This window comes from Schistocerca cancellata, chromosome 4, assembly GCF_023864275.1.
Source record: "Schistocerca cancellata isolate TAMUIC-IGC-003103 chromosome 4, iqSchCanc2.1, whole genome shotgun sequence".
In the NCBI taxonomy this organism is placed as follows: Eukaryota; Metazoa; Arthropoda; class Insecta; order Orthoptera; family Acrididae; genus Schistocerca; species Schistocerca cancellata.
Window position 1 is genome coordinate 699,505,313 of NC_064629.1, and position 22,104 is coordinate 699,527,416.

Below are 22,104 nucleotides of genomic sequence, written 5' to 3' on the forward strand. Positions count from 1 at the left end.
CTGTGCATAAACCAGATTTGGAGGGCCAGGTTCTCCAAGATATTGAGACAAACTCTTGTACATGCTCCAGGTAAGTGGCCCGCCAACGTGGTATAAGCCAAAGTACGTTTATGTGTATCCTGCACGATAACATAATAGCCGCTACTATCCCTACAACCTACAACGAGTGTAAGTATTATCAGCAGCGGATTTCCCTCTACGGAAAAAATTCTGTCGATGGTTTTTGCACTAGCGCATCACAATTATGTTATTTCTGTCATCAGTCATCTTTACTGTACGCTGAGTCAATAACACAGCTTGCAACGCTATCTACCGTGGCAACTTTATACAGTAAATGCCAGCATATTGAAATACTGCTTAGCACCTTTCACCAAAGGACCCTCCACTCCTGTCACATTTACCCACGCACTCTCGGCCATAAGGCCAACTAGGATTATTTTCTCTGAGACCATGGGGTGTCCCTATTCTCAACCTGCGTCTTACTTTTTGGTATCACCGGAAGTGTATCCATATACCAACTTTCTAGAAGGTCCAAGTAGCCACTTTAACTCCTCTTGGTGTATCTTCCGACCATGTCAACGTCCTTGCTGCCTGGCGACCATTTCTTCTTTCGCCTTTGGGAACAATGGAAAACGTGGCTGCCTTGAAGCACCCTGAATACTGCTGCTACGCTAGATTTAAAATGTATATAAATCAAACTCGGATCGTGTCAGTTAATTGAAAATGTTTCTACTGCTTATTTTGCAACCTTGTACACAGTAATTTATTCCTCACCTTAACTTACGTTATTGCTCGGCAACGAGCGTGGTCAGGGAAATGAAATCTCACTACCACGTCTCAGGCTGAATAAAGGCAGTCTCTCTTGATGTATGGAATTCTTTGCAAAGCTTGGAGTCTGAAATTATGTGTGAAACTAAAATTTTCCGGTCAAATAAAAAATTCTGTCACACCTACAACCGTATAGTGAATTGCGATCTTCTGGTAAAAGCTAAAGCTAATGTCTTCTTTCACGCCTCTAGTAAAATAAACTTTAACCAACTAATAACTCTGGTAAGGTCTCATTCCATTCGTTTCTCTTTGTGTTTGGCGCTGTCGTGCGTTTATGGTCCTCTTTTGTGACATTCTGCCCTACAGTGAATTAAGTACCATATGTTAACGTATGGTAATGTCAATAACAGTCACGGTAAAGCCTAACCTACAGTATAAATTTTTAGACCTACCATTAGAATAAAGAATAACAGACATCAGTTTGAAACCTATCGGAAGCCTACCACAACACATACTACAATCCACAGCTCCTCTTGTCACCCCACAACCCCAAAATGGCAGCATTCCAGTACATGATGAATGGAGCTATCCATCTACTACTCTCTGTAGACAAATGTGAACAAGAAATTGAAATAATAAAACCAACAGCTATTGCAAATGGTTACAACAATACTGGCAAAGCAACCACATCACAAAAAATAAAAAGAAAAACAAACATCTTCCATATAATCCCCTCTCTAGGTAATATTTCATATCAGATCGCCGATGTCTTCAAACTAAAAGGCATAAGCATATCCTTAACCACAGATAACAGGCTTGGACAGAAGTTACCCCGCAACATCAGCACACGAAACCCACTTCATGACAGAGGTGAGTGCAAAATTAAATGTTTGGATTGTGACTGCTTCTACATAGGCCAAACAGGCAGATCATTTGAGCTTAGATTCAAACAACACATGTCAGCACTAAAAAACAAAAAATACCACACATCAGCAATAGCCAACCACCTACATGAAACAAAACACCAGGTTAACAACACAAGTATCAACAGCCTACACATGCAACCATAGGCAAAAGACTCCGCCACACACCGCTGGGTGGCTTGCGGAGTATAAATGTAGATGTAAATGTAGAAGCACTGCAAGTATTAAAACACCAAACAAAACTACCTGACTCCATCTCAAATAACAAAAATTACAATATTTATGATAGTATCATCTCTGTTTTCAACAACTGCCTACGTTATTAAATTTTCAATGCACACACACACACACACACACACACACACACACACACACACATTCACACTCACAGACACACCTTAATATTTACCATAAATATTTAGTTATGTTACCATGATACCCTCAAATGTACGAGGGATTTACCTTTTTTACAAATACATCATAACACCAACAGCTTTACCCCCTGTCAGAATGAAACTATTTGTATATCAGCTGCTGGCACAAATTGTACATCCATCTGCATATTTTAAAGCACTAAACTATGTATTACCCCAACCTTAAGGTAGTTATTAAATGTAACATATATAACTTAAGACCCCCCCGCTTTATAAAGTTTGCTCTCATCCAGTCACTCCTTCCACCCTCTCTCTCTATCTCACTTTCTCATTCTCTTCCTCTCCCTCTGCCTCCAGCCTTTCATATCTATCTGTGCATCCCAATCAAAATTATTATTTGTGAATAATTTCACCACTGTAGCCAACATAATTACTGTACTTAAAGTCTGTAAGATGTCACCTGATTGTATAAATGAGTATGAAGTTTAAGCTATATTAACTTGACAAAATCGGATTTATATACCACCTGAAATATCTATTCCAACGGATGTATTTGACACCTCAAAACAAACATCTCCAAAATCATTTAAAAAATAATTCTGTGATAATGTTCTTACGATGTGTATTCTTTGTACTTTGTGATAATGTTTCTCTTCGTCGATATGATCCTTGCACGTAATAGTTTCCAAACGCCATATTTGTTTACAAAATATGACAGTATACATGTAATGTGTTACGACGGTGAAAGGAATCTGTGACCACCGGGGGTACTCTGTTTTACTTATTTTATTTTTACCGTTACATATACATTTAGTTTTTTGTCAGAAGAAACCCAAAACCATGTTCTGAAATAGTGTTTTGTTTCTCCACTAGAGAGTGCACAAGTTCCTCTAAAAAGGCCGTAACACAACACACACACACACACACACACACACACACACACACACACACATATCAAACTTAGAAATGTAAATCCACTTGATGATGGAGGTTTAACTCTCTGAAACGTGTCGTGGAGATAAATAAACAGTACTAGTAACATTAAACTTGTTGTGTCATTTAATACCGTATGGTGCTTAGGTCATTTTGGTATCTCGTTTTATATTTGCTTTTCAGTTGCTCTAGGAATTACCAATGCCGTTGTTTCAGCAATTCTTGAAAACTATCCTTTGTTATATTGTGTCTCTTTATCATGTAGCAAATACAGTGTCCAATAAGCAAAGCTTGACTGTTATTTCTTGCTGCCGAGAAGATTTCCCAGTTCGATTGTGATAGGCAGCTGATCTCTATTTGTTGTGGTACTGTTCTACTTATAAGAGCCAATTTACGTTTTCTCCAAATACATTGTTTTAGAATCTTTCATCTTTCAATAGAAATAAATTTGCTGGGTTAGTTATCACGTAGCAGATGGTGCAGAGCGTGATCGGTGGCGTATGTATCCTGCGCTTTTCTCCATCGTGGGGAAGATTTCCGTGACCACATCTAAACAAATTGGTTGTGTATGTCTCTCCGTACTCGAGTCCAATTAATCTTCGAATAATTGAGTCTCATAGGGTACTGTGGTCTGTTTTTCCCTAGGAACAGTCAGATGATAATCTCACGGTTTCATCACTGCTGTAATCCCTTCTGGTACTGCCACCAGCCATACAGTTGTGTACTGCGGGTTGCCGCAACTCGCGCCCGCGAACTACACACTAACGACTGAAAAGTTGCACAGCTCCCACCAGTACCCAGGAAAGGGCAATCCACTGAATTAAAGACTTTACATACGACTAGATTATCTTTGGGTTTTCTGTCAGGTTTAAAGACTGAATTTCGTTGTAGAAACTATAAGAAACATCTCGCATTGAAGATCGCGCTAAATTTCGAGCTCATGTAAAAGTCTGTAAATTTTATAGATTTTGCGTTATTTTAAATTTGGCATGCTTTTTCCGTTGCTTCAGAGGCAGTTTTCTGACCTGTTTTGTGCACCATAAGGGATCAGTACCGTATGTTATTAATTTATTTGGCATATATATGAATTGCCGTGGATACTAGTCCTTTGAATCAAAATACCAGATGACAAATTACATGCGCTCAGTGTCCTTTGTAGCGCGATTTGATGAGTCGCACATACTTGAGGAGTATTCAAGTATGGACCGCGGAAGTGTTTTCTATGCAAACTCTTCTGTAGAAAAGCTACATTTTCCCATTATCCTGCACATGAGTCGTAGCCTGCAATTTGCCTTAGCTTCAACTGAACCTATTTGGTCGTTCCACCTCATATCTGTAAACATTGTTATTCCCAAATATTTTAATGTCAAGAACAAGTTAAGATGTGACTCAATCATGTAGTTATAGGATACCACGGTTTTACACTTTGTGAAGTGCGCAACATAGTTTTTCTACACTAAGATCTAATTGTGAGTCTTTGCATGAGTCTGATACCTTCTCGAGATCTAATTGGATACTGCAGTTTCCTCATAGGTAATTAATTCACCACAAAAGGACTGAAATCGCAGCTGATACGTTTACCATGAACAGAAACGGTCCTATTACACTCCCTCAATGTCTGACGGATATTACGCCTGTGTCTGCAGATGATTCTTGATCCACGATAAAGTGCTACGTCCTGTCTGTCAGGACACTTTTTGATACAGTCGAAAACCTGATTAGGTATCTCATAAGAACATAATTTCTTTAGAAGGCATATGGTAGCTCGTCGCTATGTCGCGAACTGTTTTCATACATCATGCAACTGCACGCCATGCATAAGTTACTTGTCAGCTCAACAGAGGGTGAGTTACCCATAGTCCTTGTCAGCAGAAACGCTATATATCTGCGAACAGGAAAGTGGAGGTATCTCACGCATCAATGCTAGAGCTTTTTTGTCCTCTAGCAGTCTTCTTCGCAAAAGAGTAGACAACGTATTTAAAAATGCCGCCCTCTCTGCACGTGATTATATTAGTTCTGCGTTGGACCGTGTAACAGTTCACGGGTGATACAGGCGCACCTTTCTGACTCGTCTCTAAAACACAAACAGCTACTTTATCTGTCTTATTCTGGATACTTTCCTGCCAATTCCAGAGGGCTACTAAACCTCCAGCCCTTCGGCATTCTTTTCTCTGAGTTCCAGAGAGGTCAGAGAGCGAGACTTTTAAATTGCTGTTTTTAGAACTGCCTACCCTTAGCCACTGTTGAATTACTCTGATAGATCTGGTGTCACGTCAGCGCTATCGAAATAACTATTTTGTGGAATCACTGACCTGTTTGACATGACACAATCTTCTTTGCGAAAATTACGTCCCCCAGTTGCTCGCATACGTGGCTTGTGGTAAAACCGTATGGAAGACCCTTCGTATTACTGTCCATTACTGCGGAAAGGCGCCTTGTCACGATCGGAGGTTCGAGTCCTCCCTCAGGCATTGGTGTGTGTGTTGTCCTTAGCGTAAATTAGTTTATGTTAGCTTAAGAAGTGTGTAAGCTTAGGGAGCGATGACCTCAGCAGATTGGTCCCTTACAACTTACCACAAATTTCCAATTTTTACTGCGGAAAGATGATCACAACATCTGCGACAAACTTAAAGGTTTGACAGATTTCGGAAAAAATAATTTATGGTCTGCGTGAAGTTAGGTGAGAGGTACAGTATGTGTACTTCCTACGTGTTTACTTTTAGTTATATTTACAATAGTGAAACGAAGTCGTTTTATATGAAATATTTTTTTTTAAATTTAAGAATATTTCACATCTACAACGCTGTTTCTTTACCGTATGCAATTAAAGCACCAACACAAGTATGCATCTATCCTCGGGGACCACGTACACCCTTACATGCAGTTTGTTTTTCGTGTGCAGGATGGCATTACCAGCAGGACAATGCAACATTTCACACAGCTCGCAGTGTACGTGCGTGGTTCAAAGAATACCTAAATGGGTTTACTGTACTCCTCTGGCCACCAAGCTCCTCAGATTTAAACCCAATGGAGAACCGGTTGGACCACCCCGATCGGGCTGTTCACGCCATGAAGCCTGGCGCACATGGCCACGGAACTGGTATCGGCATGGCTGCACACCCCGGTCGCTACCTTCCAGAACATGACTGACGCTCTTCCTGCAGCGGTCCTCATTAGAAGTGGTTATTCAGGCTTTTGACAGGTGGTCACATTAACGTGACTCAACATTGTATGAAGGATGAACATAATTTGGGATTCTTAAGAACTCCCTTTAATCTTTGTTTAAGCTCGCCTTTCACATGTTCCATATCTCAGCATTTCACTTCAGAACTATGTTCTCGAATGTGTTACATTCACTTTACCTGCATTTACAGCCTTTAGGGAATAAGTTACTTTCAGCAATAACGAGATTTTTATTTTAAATGAAATTTCAGCTGTTCTTGTCAGTTCGTGTTCCTGTCGAACTTCAAGACAGGTGTTTGCAAAGACAGACGCTTCGAGATAAAATTCTGCCATCACACTGGATCATATCCTTTCAGTTTATTATGTGTCGCAGGATACAAAGTGGAAAATCATTTGTATCGACGAATTACATCTATAAGCTGTAATTCATACACATGTAGATTGAGTTTCTGCAGGAGGCCTATTATGATGATTTATGGTTTAAGTTTTGCCTAGGTTTAGCCTTTTTAAACCCCTCTTTAATTATTCCGTTTTGCTATACCAATGCCCTTGCCGCTACGGAATTTAAAAACAGAGTTAGTCATATTGCGTTAATTCACATATCTGTCACATTTTATATAAAGGGGTAATATGTCAGGGCGTTAAGAGCCGGATCATAGTTTCTTGTGAATTGACAGGCTAATGTATAAAGTACTGGGAAAGCTTGCAACATCTGCTATGCTGGCGTGTTGTGACGTTTTGGAAACCAAACAATTCCTCAGAAAGAATATAATCGAATGTCGCAAGTACCAACCGTATGAAACCCCGCTTCTCCCTTGCGTTCATGAGACACAGTACGGTCAAGATAGTCATTTAAGAGTTGACTGCATGTTTCTTCGATTCAGTAAGGTCTTCGATATCTTTGCACACTGAAACCTAGTGGACAAAGTACGTGCTTGTGGTGTGTCAGATTAGTTATACAGGGTGTTACAAAAAGGTACGGCCAAACTTTCAGGAAACATTCCTCACACACAAAGAAAGAAAATATGTTATGTGGACATGTGTCCGGAAACGCTTACTTTCCATGTTAGAGCTCATTTTATTACTTCTCTTCAAATCACATTAATCATGGAATGGAAACACACAGCAACAGAACGTACCAGCGTGCCTTCAAACACTTTGTTACAGGAAATGTTCAAAATGTCCTCCGTTAGCGAGGATACATGCATCCACCCTCCGTCGCATGGAATCCCTGATGCGCTGATGCAGCCCTGGAGAATGGCATGTTGTATCACAGCCGTCCACAATACGAGCACGAAGAGTCTCTACATTTGGTACCGGGGTTGCGTAGACAAGAGCTTTCAAATGCCCCCATAAATGAAAGTCAAGAGGATTGAGGTCAAGAGAGCGTGGAGGCCATGGAATTGGTCCGCCTCTACCAATCCATCGGTTACCGAATCTGTTGCTGAGAAGGGTACGAACACTTCGACTGAAATGTGCAGGAGCTCCATCGTGCATGAACCACATGTTGTGTCGTACTTGTAAAGGCACATGTTCTAGCAGCACAGGTAGAGTATCCTGTATGAAATCATGATAACGTCCGTAGGTGGAAGAACATGGGGCCAAATCAAGACATCACCAACAATGCCTGCCCAAACGTTCACAGAAAATCTGTGTTGATGACGTGATTGCACAATTGCGTGCGGATTCTCGTCAGCCCATACATGTTGATTGTGAAAATTTACAATTTGATCACGTTGGAATGAAGCCTCATCCGTAAAGAGAACATTTGCACTGAAATGAGGATTGACACATTGTTGGATGAACCATTCGCAGAAGTGTAGCCGTGGAGGCCAATCAGCTGCTGATAGTGCCTGCACACGCTGTACATGGTACAGAAACAACTGGTTCTCCCGTAGCACTCTCCATACAGTGACGTGGTCAACGTTACCTTGTACAGCAGCAACTCCTCTGACGCTGACGTTAGGGTTATCGTCAACTGCAAGAAGAATTGCCTCGTCCATTGCAGGTGTCCTCGTCGTTCTAGGTCTTCCTCAGTCGCGAGTCATAGGCTGGAATGTTCCGTGCTCCCTAAGACGCCGATCAATTGCTTCGAACGTCTTCCTGTCGGGACACCTTCGCTCCGGAAATCTGTCTCGATACAAACGTACCGCGCCACGGCTATTGCCCCGTGCTAATCGATGGGCATCTGCCAACTCCGCATTTGTAAACATTGCACTGACTGCAAAACCACGTTCGTGATGAACACTAACCTGTTGATGCTACGTACTGATGTGCTTGATGCTAGTACTGTAGAGCAATGAGTCGCAAGTACCGAAGTCAACATTACCTTCCTTCAATTGGGCCAACTGGCGGAGAATCGAGGAAGTACAGTACATACTGACGAAACTAAAATGAGCTCTAACATGGAAATTAAGCGTTTCGGGACACATGTCCACATAACATCATTTCTTTATTTGCGTGTGAGGAATGTTTCCTGAAAGTTTGGCCGTACCTTTTTGTAACACCCTGTATAAGTGGCCTAAAGACTTGTTATACAACATACTTGGAAAGATATTAGATGTGATGTCGGTCGTCGGCTGCCACAGCTTATGCTATGTATTTGTCTCCGCAGAGTCCTGGTAGAAGTTTGTTCCTGACGCCCCAGATTCAAAACTGCTCATAGTAGACCACAGAAGCACATAATTACAGGCCTATATCATTGACGTCAATATGTTGTAGAATAATGGAACATGTTTTATGCTCACGTATTAAGACGTTTTTGGAGAACGGTAATCCCCTCTTTAAAAATTAAAATGACTTGCGCAAACATAGATCTTTCGAAATTCAACTGTCTCTTTCTCCAGCGTGGTAGACATCCGCGCTCAGTTTGATGCCGTGCTCCTCGAGTTCAAGAATTCATTTGACATTGTCTCGCACTGTCATTTAGCGACAAAAAAATATGAGCTTACCGAGTATCGGACCAGATTTGCGACTGGTTTCAAGACTCCATCGCAGATAGAACTCAACACGTCACCCTTAACGAACAAAATCGGCAGATGTAAAGTTGATTTCTGGGGTACACCGAAGAAGAGTGATAGGACCGTTGCTGCTTACAATGTACGAGGGTTGTCCAGAAAGTAAGTTCCGATCGGTCACTAAATAGACACCACACTGAAACCACGATGAAGCTTTGCACAGATGTGTTGGGTAGTGTCTCTAGTATGATCATCGATCGCATCAAGACGCTCTCTTCAGTTATGAGAGCACTGCGAGCGAGTGAAGGTGCCTAGAACAACGATGGCTCCCGTCCAGTAGGAGGGCCCGCTGAGAGGCTTCGCCTTAATGAATGCAGCCCACCTAACACAACTGCCACGCACTTCCTTCTTCATGGCAATTCTCAGCCACACTCTGCAGGGGCAGTGAAAACGCTCCTGAAGCCTTTTCGATGAGAAGTGTTCGATCACCCACAACACATCTCTAATTGGCTCGTCCTGAGTATCATCTCTGTTCACATGAAACGCTGGATACGAAGACAACACTTGGGCGCAGGCTACGCGCTATAGAACAGCGTAGAGAATTATCGGAAAGCACAGGCGGCTGCCTTCTATGTCAATGGTGTTGGAAATTTGGTATAACGCTCCGACAAATGGCTAAGTTGGAGCGGCGACTACGTAGAGAAGTATCTGGAAAGTGTACCTAACTCTTGCAAATAAAATATTTCTGATTTTCACGGTGGTTTCCATTTCGTGACCGATCGGAACTTACTTTCTGGACAACCCTCGTGTATAAATGATCCAGTAGAATGGGTCGGAAGCTCTTTAAGGCTGTTCGCAAATGATGCGATTGTCTGTAAGAAGGTAGCGACCCCAGAAAACAGTAACTATTTGCGGAAAGACCTGCAGAGGGTTGCTGGATGGTGCGAGGACCGGAAATTGACCTCGAACGTCAATAACTGTATCATATTGCACATTCATACGAAAAGAAATCCACGACTGTACAACTGCACTATTGGTGGAAAATTTCTGGGAATAGTAACCACCGTAAAATATCTAGGAGTGTCTATCCGGAGCGACCTTAACTGGAATGACCACATAAAACAAATAGTAGGAACAGCTGATACCAGACAGATTCACAGGAGGAATCTTTAGGAAATGTAACTCATTCGCGAAACAAGTGTCTTACAAGACTCATGTTCGGCCGATTCTTGAGTATTGTTCATCAGTCTTGGTCCCTTGCCAGTTAGGAGGACAGGAGAGCGGCGCGTTTCGTCGCGGGATCGTTTATACGGCATGAAACTGACTCCGGTGGCAGACGCTACAAAAGATGCGCTGAGCTTCAAGGAGAGATTAAGTATTAAAATTTCGAGAGATTTCTTTCCGAGAAGAGTCGGACAAAATACCATTTCCTCTCTGCTCATATACCACATCTCGTGAAATGACCACAACGAGAAAAGCCGAGGAATTAGAGCTAATATGGAGGCTTACCAGCAATCATTCCGCCCACGCGCCTTTGGCGAATGGAACAGGGAAGGGGGTACGTTCGTGGTACGAGACTTACTATACGCCACACACCTTCGGATGGTTTGCTGAGTAATTATGTAGACAGACGTAGATCACCACATGCAGCTCTGCGTAGCTGACGTGCCGTTCGTTCGTCTGGTCCTCATGTGTGGCGGTTGAAGCGTGTGGAAACGTCAGTGGAATACTAAAGATCCACCTTACATAGTGTCGACCTCTGAAATATGAGTTCTAGTGTGATCTCAGATCTGCTGTGACCCATGCATCTTCCACCGCGTACATCCCAAGTGCAGAGTCAGTTAACCCGCGATGTGTTGACACTATATACTACACACCTGTAAGTCACAGACTGCTCCGATGTTGTATCTCCACTCGCGCCAAAAGCTGCAGCACCTGGGCATCATACGCGGACATTTTCAACTGAGACAACCCTTTCCGTTACCTTCCGTTACTCATTTCAGAACTCTTTACTTCGATCTCAATGTGAATACACTATAAGATTCGACAGCAGCGTTGAGGTTACCGGAAGGAGGTGCGTCTGAACCCTTGCTAATCTAAATGTAAGTAACTAGATATCTCTCTGAGACTGTTCGTGGATGATGCAGTTGTAGATAGAGATGTCGCATCATTACAAAAATTCTTCGAGCTGCAGATGATGAACGCTTTGTGCAGCTGACCTTAACATAACCAAATATAATATAATGGTCGTAAAAGAGGCAAAATAACCTGATATTATTTGTTTGCTTGTATCCTCTGGGTAGCCATCTGGGACGATTCAAGGAACAACAACCACATGAAACTAGTTATGCGGATGTCAGATGTCAGACCAAGATTCGCTCAACAACTTTGTGGAGGTGTAATTCGGTTACGAAGGAGAATGTTTGCAAAAACACTCGTGCATATGATTCTTGAGGATTGTTAGTCGGTATTTAGTATATACGACAGTCTTTGGTCGGAGATGATGCAGGAAAACTTAGTGCGTCACTCAAGTACTAGATGTTTCAAATCGTACATTTCAAGACGATCAAAGGAACGAATTACTTTTCCCCATGTATCTAGTGTAATGATCATAATGGTGAAATAAGGGAGTAAGTACTATTTTTTGTCTTAAGCGTACTGCAAATGTATCTGAAGTAGGTATAAGACACAAACAGCACCTAATACTTATTATATAACAGATGCTGTGGATGATGGCCATCCAAATAAACATATAAAATTAGAGAAATTGGAGGTTACATGGAGGCGTGTCCATTGTACTTCCTCGCGCACACCATTAGGACCCGGTTAAACGATACTGATCGTAGGTTATCTATCCGCTACTATATGCGATACAGTGGCTCACGGAATGTGGACACAGATGTACAAGAAGGCCTTAAAATAAACGATTATCTGAAGTGTCCATCGCTATTCTAAAATGTATTTGCAAGGTTTCTGACTCGTCTTGGCTTACGAACATAATGAGTACTGATTGTGATGTTACACTTGCAGATAGGATGTGAGATGCAACTTACACACGGGACCTAGCTCCTCCAAGTTGTCAAATGCACAGGCTCCTGTTGTCCCGAGCGTGGCACATACCTGCAACATGGAGTTCACTATGTCATAGTTGTTGTAAGACTCGTGTCAGTCAGACAGTGCAAAAATCTCTTGTATTTTATATTTTATTTACTTATATTTCTTGTATTTAACCAGATTTAGTAAGCGATTGTTACATAGTAATAATAATAATAATAGCGATAATAGCGATAAAAATATCATAAACAATAAAAATAGTAATGACACTAATAATAATGATAATAAATATAGTAATGGTTGCAATATGCAGAGTACGTCACTAGAAGTACGTAACAAAAATAATAATGATGATGCTATAGGACATAATAATGAATATACGTTATTTTAGAAACATCAATTTAACTAATATTGTGTTACGTATATTCCTCATTACGTTCCTGTTGAGCATGAGTTATGATATCTGACAGAAATGTTTGACAGTCGTCTCGAATGACCTTAGAACTCACAAAGGAATTTCAGTTTCAACTGCAATAAAACGTAGGTTGTATTTTTATTCTTTGTTGTACATTTTCACATATTATTTGAATGATCCTTTGATCGAGATGATATGGAACGAGTCAATTTAAAGGATATGTATACACGATTAGTGTGAACATCATTAATTAGGACACTATTATTTTAGTTTTACTCATGCAACTACACTTAAAAACAAGGTCTTTTTTTAACTGGCTACCAGTTTTTAACTACAAATGCGTCAAGAGTATAGAAGGAATTGTCCAGGAGAAATGACCTTAAGTTATAGTTAAACTTGCTTTGCAACCTGAAATACCTCTTACGTTATTGAGAAAATGATCACATTTTTTTTTCTGCATATTCAGCTCTTTTCTGAGTCACTGACTGCTTTAATAATGGCTAATAAACACATCTTTCCCTCTAGTGTTGTAGGTATGGACGTCAGTGTTCTTATTAAACTGAAATGGAATATTTATGACGAATTTCACTAGCGAAAATATGTTTTGTGATGACGAAATTAAAACGCCTAGATCCTTGAGGAAGTATATACACTCCTGGAAATGGAAAAAAGAACACATTGACACCGGTGTGTCAGACCCACCATACTTGCTCCGGACACTGCGAGAGGGCTGTACAAGCAATGATCACACGCACGGCACAGCGGACACACCAGGAACCGCGGTGTTGGCCGTCGAATGGCGCTAGCTGCGCAGCATTTGTGCACCGCCGCCGTCAGTGTCAGCCAGTTTGCCGTGGCATACGGAGCTCCATCGCAGTCTTTAACACTGGTAGCATGCCGCGACAGCGTGGACGTGAACCGTATGTGCAGTTGACGGACTTTGAGCGAGGGCGTATAGTGGGCATGCGGGAGGCCGGGTGGACGTACCGCCGAATTGCTCAACACGTGGGGCGTGAGGTCTCCACAGTACATCGATGTTGTCGCCAGTGGTCGGCGGAAGGTGCACGTGCCCGTCGACCTGGGACCGGACCGCAGCGACGCACGGATGCACGCCAAGACCATAGGATCCTACGCAGTGCCGTAGGGGACCGCACCGCCACTTCCCAGCAAATTAGGGACACTGTTGCTCCTGGGGTATCGGCGAGAACCATTCGCAACCGTCTCTTTGAAGCTGGGCTACGGTCCCGCACACCGTTAGGCCGTCTTCCGCTCACGCCCCAACATCGTGCAGCCCGCCTCCAGTGGTGTCGCGACAGGCGTGAATGGAGGGACGAATGGAGACGTGTCGTCTTCAGCGATGAGAGTCGCTTCTGCCTTGGTGCCAATGATGGTCGTATGCGTGTTTGGCGCCGTGCAGGTGAGCGTCACAATCAGGACTGCATACGACCGAGGCACACAGGGCCAACACCCGGCATCATGGTGTGGGGAGCGATCTCCTACACTGGCCGTACACCACTGGTGATCGTCGAGGGGACACTGAATAGTGCACGGTACATCCAAACCGTCATCGAACCCATCGTTCTACCATTCCTAGACCGGCAAGGGAACTTGCTGTTCCAACAAGACAATGCACGTCCGCATGTATCCCGTGCCACCCAACGTGCTCTAGAAGGTGTAAGTCAACTACCCTGGCCAGCAAGATCTCCGGATCTGTCCCCCATTGAGGTTGTTTGGGACTGGATGAAGCGTCGTCTCACGCGGTCTGCACGTCCAGCACGAACGCTGGCCCAACTGAGGCGCCAGGTGGAAATGGCATGGCAAGCCGTTCCACAGGACTACATCCAGCATCTCTACGATCGTCTCCATGGGAGAATAGCAGCCTGCATTGCTGCGAAAGGTGGATATACACTGTACTAGTGCCGACATTGTGCATGCTCTGTTGCCTGTGTCTATGTGCCTGTGGTTCTGTCAGTGTGATCATGTGATGTATCTGACCCCAGGAATGTGTCAATAAAGTTTCCCCTTCCTGGGACAATGAATTCACGGTGTTCTTATTTCAATTTCCAGGAGTGTACATGACTCCGTGAGTGAAAACCACATATTATTCTTAATGCTCGCTTGTGTGAAATCAATACTTTCTTTCTAATTTATGAGTTACCCCAGAAAATTATCCAGAAGACATTATTGAACGGAAATATGCAAAATATATCTAGAGTTGATTAGTTTCCTTCCAAAATTAACAATTAAACGAAGAACAAAAGTTGCTGAATTTAATTGTTTGAGAAGCTCAGTAATTCACTTCTTCCAGTTCAAGTTTTCATCAGAATGTACACACATAAATTATTAGCATTTTGCCATGTTTACTGAATTCTGTTCATGTGCTACTTCAATATTTGGCATGACTTTGTCGCATAGAACTAAACATAGTGTTTTTTTTTTCACAGTGTAGGGAGAGTCCATATTCTGAGAACCACTTTGTAATTCTTTGGAAAATATTATTTACCATCTCTTCTGTTGCTTTCTCTCTAATAGGATTAATTATAACACTAGTATCGTTTGCAAAATGTACCAATTCTGCTTGTTAAATGTTAAGTTGTAGGTCATTCACATATAAAAGGAACAGGATTCGACCCATAATTCAACCCCTGTGGGACTCCTTTTGTGATTTCTACCCAATAACAAAAATTTTCTACCCTTCCGACATTGTTTGAATTATTCAGCACATCCTTTCGCATTCTATTTGTTAAGTATACGTCAGACGAACTGTGTGTAAACCCATCTGTTCCATAAAACTTGAGTTTTTCTAAGAGAGTAACATGATTAATGCAATCAAACGCCTTTGACACATCACAAAATGTACCAACTGGTGATATTTTATTATTTACTGCTTGTAACATTTCATGTGTGAATGTATAAATAGCATTCTCGGTCGAGCAACCCGTCTGGAATCCAAACTGTGATATGCCAAGAAAATTGTTTCCACTTTAAGTGTGAGACTACTCTTGAGTACATTACTTCTTCGAATATTTTGGAGAAACATGTCAGTAAGGAAACTGTACAATAATTGTTTAAGTCTGTCTTGTGGCCTATATAGATTTTATTGTCACTAGCATTCAAAATTTAGATTTGATGATGGCAGTAGCCTAAACGTAGTAGCAAATGAAAATATGTTCAACGATCTAGACGGCTTCATTCGCAAAAAAGATAACTGCGCAAAGACGAGTATTATTGAATTACTCGTAATTGAACCACCCTCCATCCTCATTTGGAAAGAGTCTGACGGAGCAGAAGGTCGCTTTAACATTGGACATCACGCAAATAAAATTAAACTCGTGTATGTTCGGTATTTAGTCAACCCCTATTCATGACTTACCTAAAGGAATTATGGGAATGTTAAGCTATATGATGTCCGAAGGCAATGGCTTAATTTTAAAAACATAAAACAAGGAATTTTGAGCACCTGAAACGGACCACTAACTAGCTGAATTGGACGTTGTCAAACACGAAGGGACTGTTTACGTGTAAAATTCGTTTGTGTCCAGAAGAATGACAAGTGAAAATAGAGTTAACAAATTCACAAAATTATCAAGTACAGCTGAAAATATTTTCCATTTAGAAATATCCCTCATTGTGTCGAACAGCAGACAAAAATTCTAGCGTATTTTATGTATTTTCCACACCTCTTTCACTACAGAAATATGTCGAATATTTGCTACATAATAGTATTTACTGGTAGCAAAAAATCATTACAGGTGAACCTTAGTTTGCACAACACGATACAAGGCATAGGAATTATTTCCATGTGGATTTTGTCTTATTGTTTGGTGTTCACAGTGGCTCTATTTCCTGAAGCAAATATCTTAAACACCCTAGTTACAGACATAATGCAAAAATTTGGATATCGCTAGAATATTAAAAACGATTTTAAAACATATATAAATAGTTCCATCTTCTATGAAGTCTCTGATTATCTGGATCTGAGAACAGAAACCTTCAGTTAGCAACGAGATACGTAACAAATCTCTATGTTAAATTGCCTTCATTCTTACAGAATGGGGTTGATTTCCATTACTTGCTAGTTGTAGGTATGCTGTTGTAAAATTTCAGCGAACGCCAGTACATAAAGAGGAACCGAGAAAACAGTATTTTTTCTAAGTATTGGCTTTCTACGACGTCACACAAAATAGCCTACGGCACCGTACAAAAGTAGTTTCTCCAAGATTCATCTTCCAGACACTTTAATCTTTGTCTGGCTCAACATTCCTTAATGTGCCCTTTGTAATGGCATCGAAAGAATGTCTTTTTTATTTATATGTGAATGATTGACGCTAGCAAAAGGTAATAATACTGGGGCAGGAAAGGCTAAGAGCGAAATGGGATGGTAACCACCTATTCAAGATTTGTATTCGGTATGCAGTGTTCCATACGGAAAAATATAAATCAAATTAATCTTCTTATTTTACGTATAGGTTCAAATGGCTCTGAGCACTATGGGACTTAACATCTATGGTCATCAGTCCCCTAGAACTTAGAACTACTTAAACCTAACTAACCTAAGGACAGCACACAACTCCCAGCCATCACGAGGCAGAGAAAATCCCTGACCCCGCCCGGAATCGAACCCGGGAACCCGGGCGAGGGAAGCGAGAACGCTACCGCACGACCACGAGATGCGGGCACGTATAGGTTTAGGACTATGTTACAGTGATAAAAAACACGAATCACATGCGAAGGTCAACGGAGAAAAATTGTCTTTGCAGTTGCTCGTTGAATGTGCCGGCACCGAAATGGAAGAAGATAAAATTAGAAAGGAAATAATAAATTCTGTCTTCTGGAGAAAACAAGTTAAGCTTCTCGATAGGGGTCACTGGGTGATATGCTATATCCGTCAGACATTCTATATTGAATACACAGAGGAACGTTCCCCTATTCCAGTAACACTTCATCGTAGAATACTAAAACAATAGTGTGTTCCAAGATTTAAGAAGAGCTTCAGAAGAGATGTACACAGCAACGGATCTATCTCACTTGCATTCACTTGGTGTAGAATTTGGGCTATCATATGTTCACTTTCTGGAGTTCTAGTAACTTACCTGCAGTAATCATCCTCGATTCCACGGACACAGACTGCGTGAAACCCAGAGATGCAGAAGGCAACTAATAGAGGAGACCTAATTCATGGCGTGCTTTTTGAGTTAAAAAGAAAATAGACCACAGTTCAGCACTGTCGTCTGATAAGTAGTGGACGTGAAAACGGGATATCCAAACAGGATAAAGACTGGACTGAGTATGTTGTAGCCAAGAGAAGCCAGTATGTGGAGATGTGCTGGCAGATATCATCACAAGCCGAAAGTAGTGTCTTCGTGCATCAAGGTTGTGTGATGAGACTGTTATTATTCACAATACTCATGGGGACTCAGTGAAAGACTCAAAAATTAAACATTTTGACATAGATAACTAGGTATCTGGACAGTTTAATTAATAAGATACGAGCTTCGACATGGACAGGGCAGCTGTCCTGAAGTAACGCACTGAGTGTTTATTCAGCCGCATTATTATTCCCGCCTAGCGTTAGGTGCCTCTTCCTCTCTTCTTGTATGATGAGTGTACAAGCCCCCGTAGACGATCAAACAATTTGACAAACTTCCTGTGTTCGTCAAATTATTTGGAAGTATGTTGCTTTACTTGCCGTGTTTGTCAAACATAACTGTGCTTCACCTGTTAGAGAGAGATTTCAATTGACCACCGTTTTGATACACAAGTTTGACGGTTTAAGCACGCAGTTGTCAAACAACAGCCAGATGATAGAAGAATTGTTACCTTTAACTCTGCTCTGGCACCTGGAGCATAATTCTAAAATGTAGAGTTCGCATCTTGCATTGCACCTTGTACAGTGACAACGAGTGTCATACTTCGTGATACGATACGCACAATTTGGCAGCTTCTTCAAAAGTGAGGTTAAATGTGACAAACATAGTTGGTAAGTCTGCGTACTTGTTTGACAAACCCGTGGACAGCAAACAGCGAATTTTACAAGAAGGTTTGATTTCTTACAGACGCTCTAAGATAATAGAGAGGCGCGGCCAACGTGCGCAGGTTTGACAGACGACGCGCTGAGGCGCAACGCGGGTCCCAACACAGGCGGGCATAGTGAGCGCGGAGGTAACGTGTTGGAGCTGTCAGATCGGGGGCACAAGACAGTTAAGCCTCTGCTATTGCGTGGGTTTACCGACCGCTCAATAAACTCAGGACGTCAGGAAGGCAGCAAATAAACGGTTACTGCGAATGATTTTCCCCGAAGAATGGCCGTTGCAAAGCGGTGTATGGTGTTAGGGTAGCGAACCGACGTGGCGGAAACAGTTAAGGCCGTGAATAATTACACGGCCGTCACATAAGTAAAACAAGTAGTAATAAAGCTCCAAAATAAGCAACGACGCCACATGAAAAAGAAAAACGAGGCGAGAAAGCATGTTTGAAGACCCCTCTTCGGTAGAACAGTACATTTGCTAGAGGCGACGAAAGATGTAGATATACCTCTTGTCTTCAAAAGTAACTTCAGGATGCCTTCAGCCATCACAACAAAGAGTCCACTGACAGCGCCTGGCCAGAATTATCGAAAGTCAGATTTGTTATTAAATTAGTGAAATCTTGTAACGCCGGAAATGCATATCCTCCTATTTCCATCTATTGCACTGCAAATTTTTTTCCTTGTTTTGTTACCTCAAGATATGACATTTCTGTCTCTTTATATATTGTAATTATTTTACTGTTTGTATATATATATATATATATATATATATATATATATATATATATATATATATATATATATGCATTTATGTTGGTTTGTTTTGTGAATATTATTTGTAATTATACGCTGGGTCTGGCCAAGGGAAAACTATGCTATCGAACGATTACATCGATATGTCGTGTGGAGAACGAAAGTGTTTAGGATCTTTGGTAGTGTGGTGCCGCATGGAGCGCGGGCTGAGCACTGAGCAGAGAGAGTCTGGCTGGGGTGGTGCAGTGGAGCAGGTGTGTTGTGTGAAGCTCCCGCGAGTTGCCGCGCTTTCGGGGTTTGGCAGAATGTAATTGCGCTCGACTTGCGATGATAGTTTCTGACATGGTGTCGCGGACGGGAAGCATTAGCTGGCGCACATCAAGAGCCCGTTTCGTCTGGTGACCGTGTCGAGAAGAAGGCGCGCCAACATCCAGCTTCAGCAACAGCGACGGCCGACAATGAGTGACTGTCGCCACCTCCTCGATCGACGGCTTCAAACCTTCAATCAGCCAACAAGGAAGACTGGAAGCACGCAAAGTTTTAGAACTGTATGACAGACCTCAGCTTTTCAAACTTTTAAAATTGTTGCATCACAAAATTACAGCAACTTAGCATGAACGTTTGTTGCTCATTGTCCCAATTGCATTACCAAGCAGGGTCCCTTCCTTTTCCGGAATGAACCCGAGTGTCGTTGAAATTCAAACGCCAGCATCATTCGATTTCACTGCTTTAATTTCAAAGTTCAGTTAAGGTATTCATAGCTGGCTACAGTATTCAGATTACACAAGCACAAATTAAGATTGCGAGTTTTGTTACCGTATTTTAGCTTACCTGTGACTGCAGCTCAGCTTGGTACGTACTAAATTTTACTACTGTTAATTGTTCAGAATCATTTAATTCAAGTTCAAAGTTAAATCCCTTATTTCTAAATTGTGTAGATTCAAGTAGCTTTTGAAATGATTGTTGAGGTAGTCCAAGGCTAACCGTATTTAACTGAATTTCGATGTGCTTCAGAAAGAAAGCTCACTATTAACTTCAGTCACTAAATTAACTTTCGATTTTCCTGTTTTATTAATTCTTTTGCTAAATTGAGTCAGAGTGTAGCGAAATTTACTACTTCTGACAAACTTTCAGTTTTCACACTGCACGTGTCAACCTTCAGTTGCCACGCTTCTAGTGCTAATTATATGTGTAATAACCTTTCTTTTTCAGTTGCTATAGTAATTGTCCTTAGGACTGGCGACCGCAATTTCCCCCAAATCTCAAATATCTAATTACCGCTAGTTAATTGTTAACGTAACGGCCGCACATTTACTTTCTTTATTAACTTTACCCCTTTTCAAAATTAATTTCCACCTGTTTCACTAGCATTTTTCCTTTCATTTAGATGTAACCCTTTCCTCCCTCTTTACCGACAGATTAACTTCGGTGACGATTGCTTTTCCCAAATTTCCATTAGGTACATGCGGTTTAATTTTTCACTGTCATTAAGGTCGATAAGTGAGGGGGAGGTTACAATCTGAATAATGGGTCAGAATGTTGGTTCTGATGATTGAAAAATTCATTTAAGTGAAAAATAATCTGAAAAACATTACGTTTAGAGAGAATATTCTTCTTAGGTTTTGATAATGGACAACAATGCAAATTTTTCCGATTCATCATAGTGATATGCAAATAAATCACGAACTAAGTACCCCGACAAAATAAACCAATGTCACCACACGCACGCTGCTGGAATTCTAATTCTTATTGGGAGTAACGGTTTTTATAGTTAACACAGTCTTTAATCATTGAAAGGTCCACGCAGGGGCCATGAGAAACATGTAAGATTTTCCTGTAAAAAGCGATGTAATTTTCGTATTGGAACACGTCACACTTATCAGCACTTTAGCGAGTTATGTGATATGTTTAGATTTACAGTTTTAGCAGTAATATACACAGTAATTGCGTTTCGTGAAGTTTTCAACGGGATCTTGACGGCTGTAAGGAGTCAGCAGCCATAATGGTTCAGTCTGCTAGATAAAGTAGTAAAAGCAAGAGCTGTGTGGATGAGTAGCACGTCAATCGCGGTTAAATGTATTTGAAATTTTTCGTGCGACATGTCAGGGAACTTGCAAAATTTGTGCATGAGTTCGTGGACTTAGAAAATTTTTCCATAGCAGATTTTATGAACTTTAACCTTTTAAATGCAGCGTGGTGTTCGAGACTTGTTCTAGAATGAATTTGTGGATCAATGTATCGTTGCACTCATAGCATTTCAGCACGTGATAAACAAACATTTTATTTAGTAATATGTAGCCACACTGCGCGAGGACATTTCTATTTTGTCAACCATATCCTCCGTGCAATTCAGTCAATTACCAGAAACGTAGTATAACAGTAAACGGGCAATGTGACGGGTCCGTGGCGGCTCCATGGACACCAATGTAGCAAACGAACTTTTAAAGTCGGTCGTACACTTTTATTAAGCTATTTTAGCATCCAAAGCTAATTAGTATATACTGATACAATCGAATGCCATTACCCACATTTCAGAGCCCTATCAATCGGCAAAGCTAAATATTTTTCGAATTATTTACGCCTATATTTACAATATTTGTTACTCTGTTAATATTTTCATTTGCTATTAATATAAATGTGCTGTACTTATTCTAGACAGTTACAGTTGACACGGTCCCGGCGGAGGTTCGAGTCCTCCCTGGGGCATGGGTGTGTG

General features: G+C 41.4%; 1 protein-coding gene across 1 annotated transcript in view; it reads right to left on the minus strand.

The window, feature by feature from the left end:
- LOC126183444 (histidine decarboxylase) overlaps nt 1-22,104 on the minus strand; it is a 385,906-nt gene that overhangs the window by 97,934 nt on the left and 265,868 nt on the right. Inside the window, exon 8 of the mRNA XM_049925432.1 lies at nt 12,192-12,258. Within this exon, the coding sequence (XP_049781389.1) occupies nt 12,192-12,258 (67 nt within the window). The remainder of the gene's footprint in view (nt 1-12,191; nt 12,259-22,104) is intronic.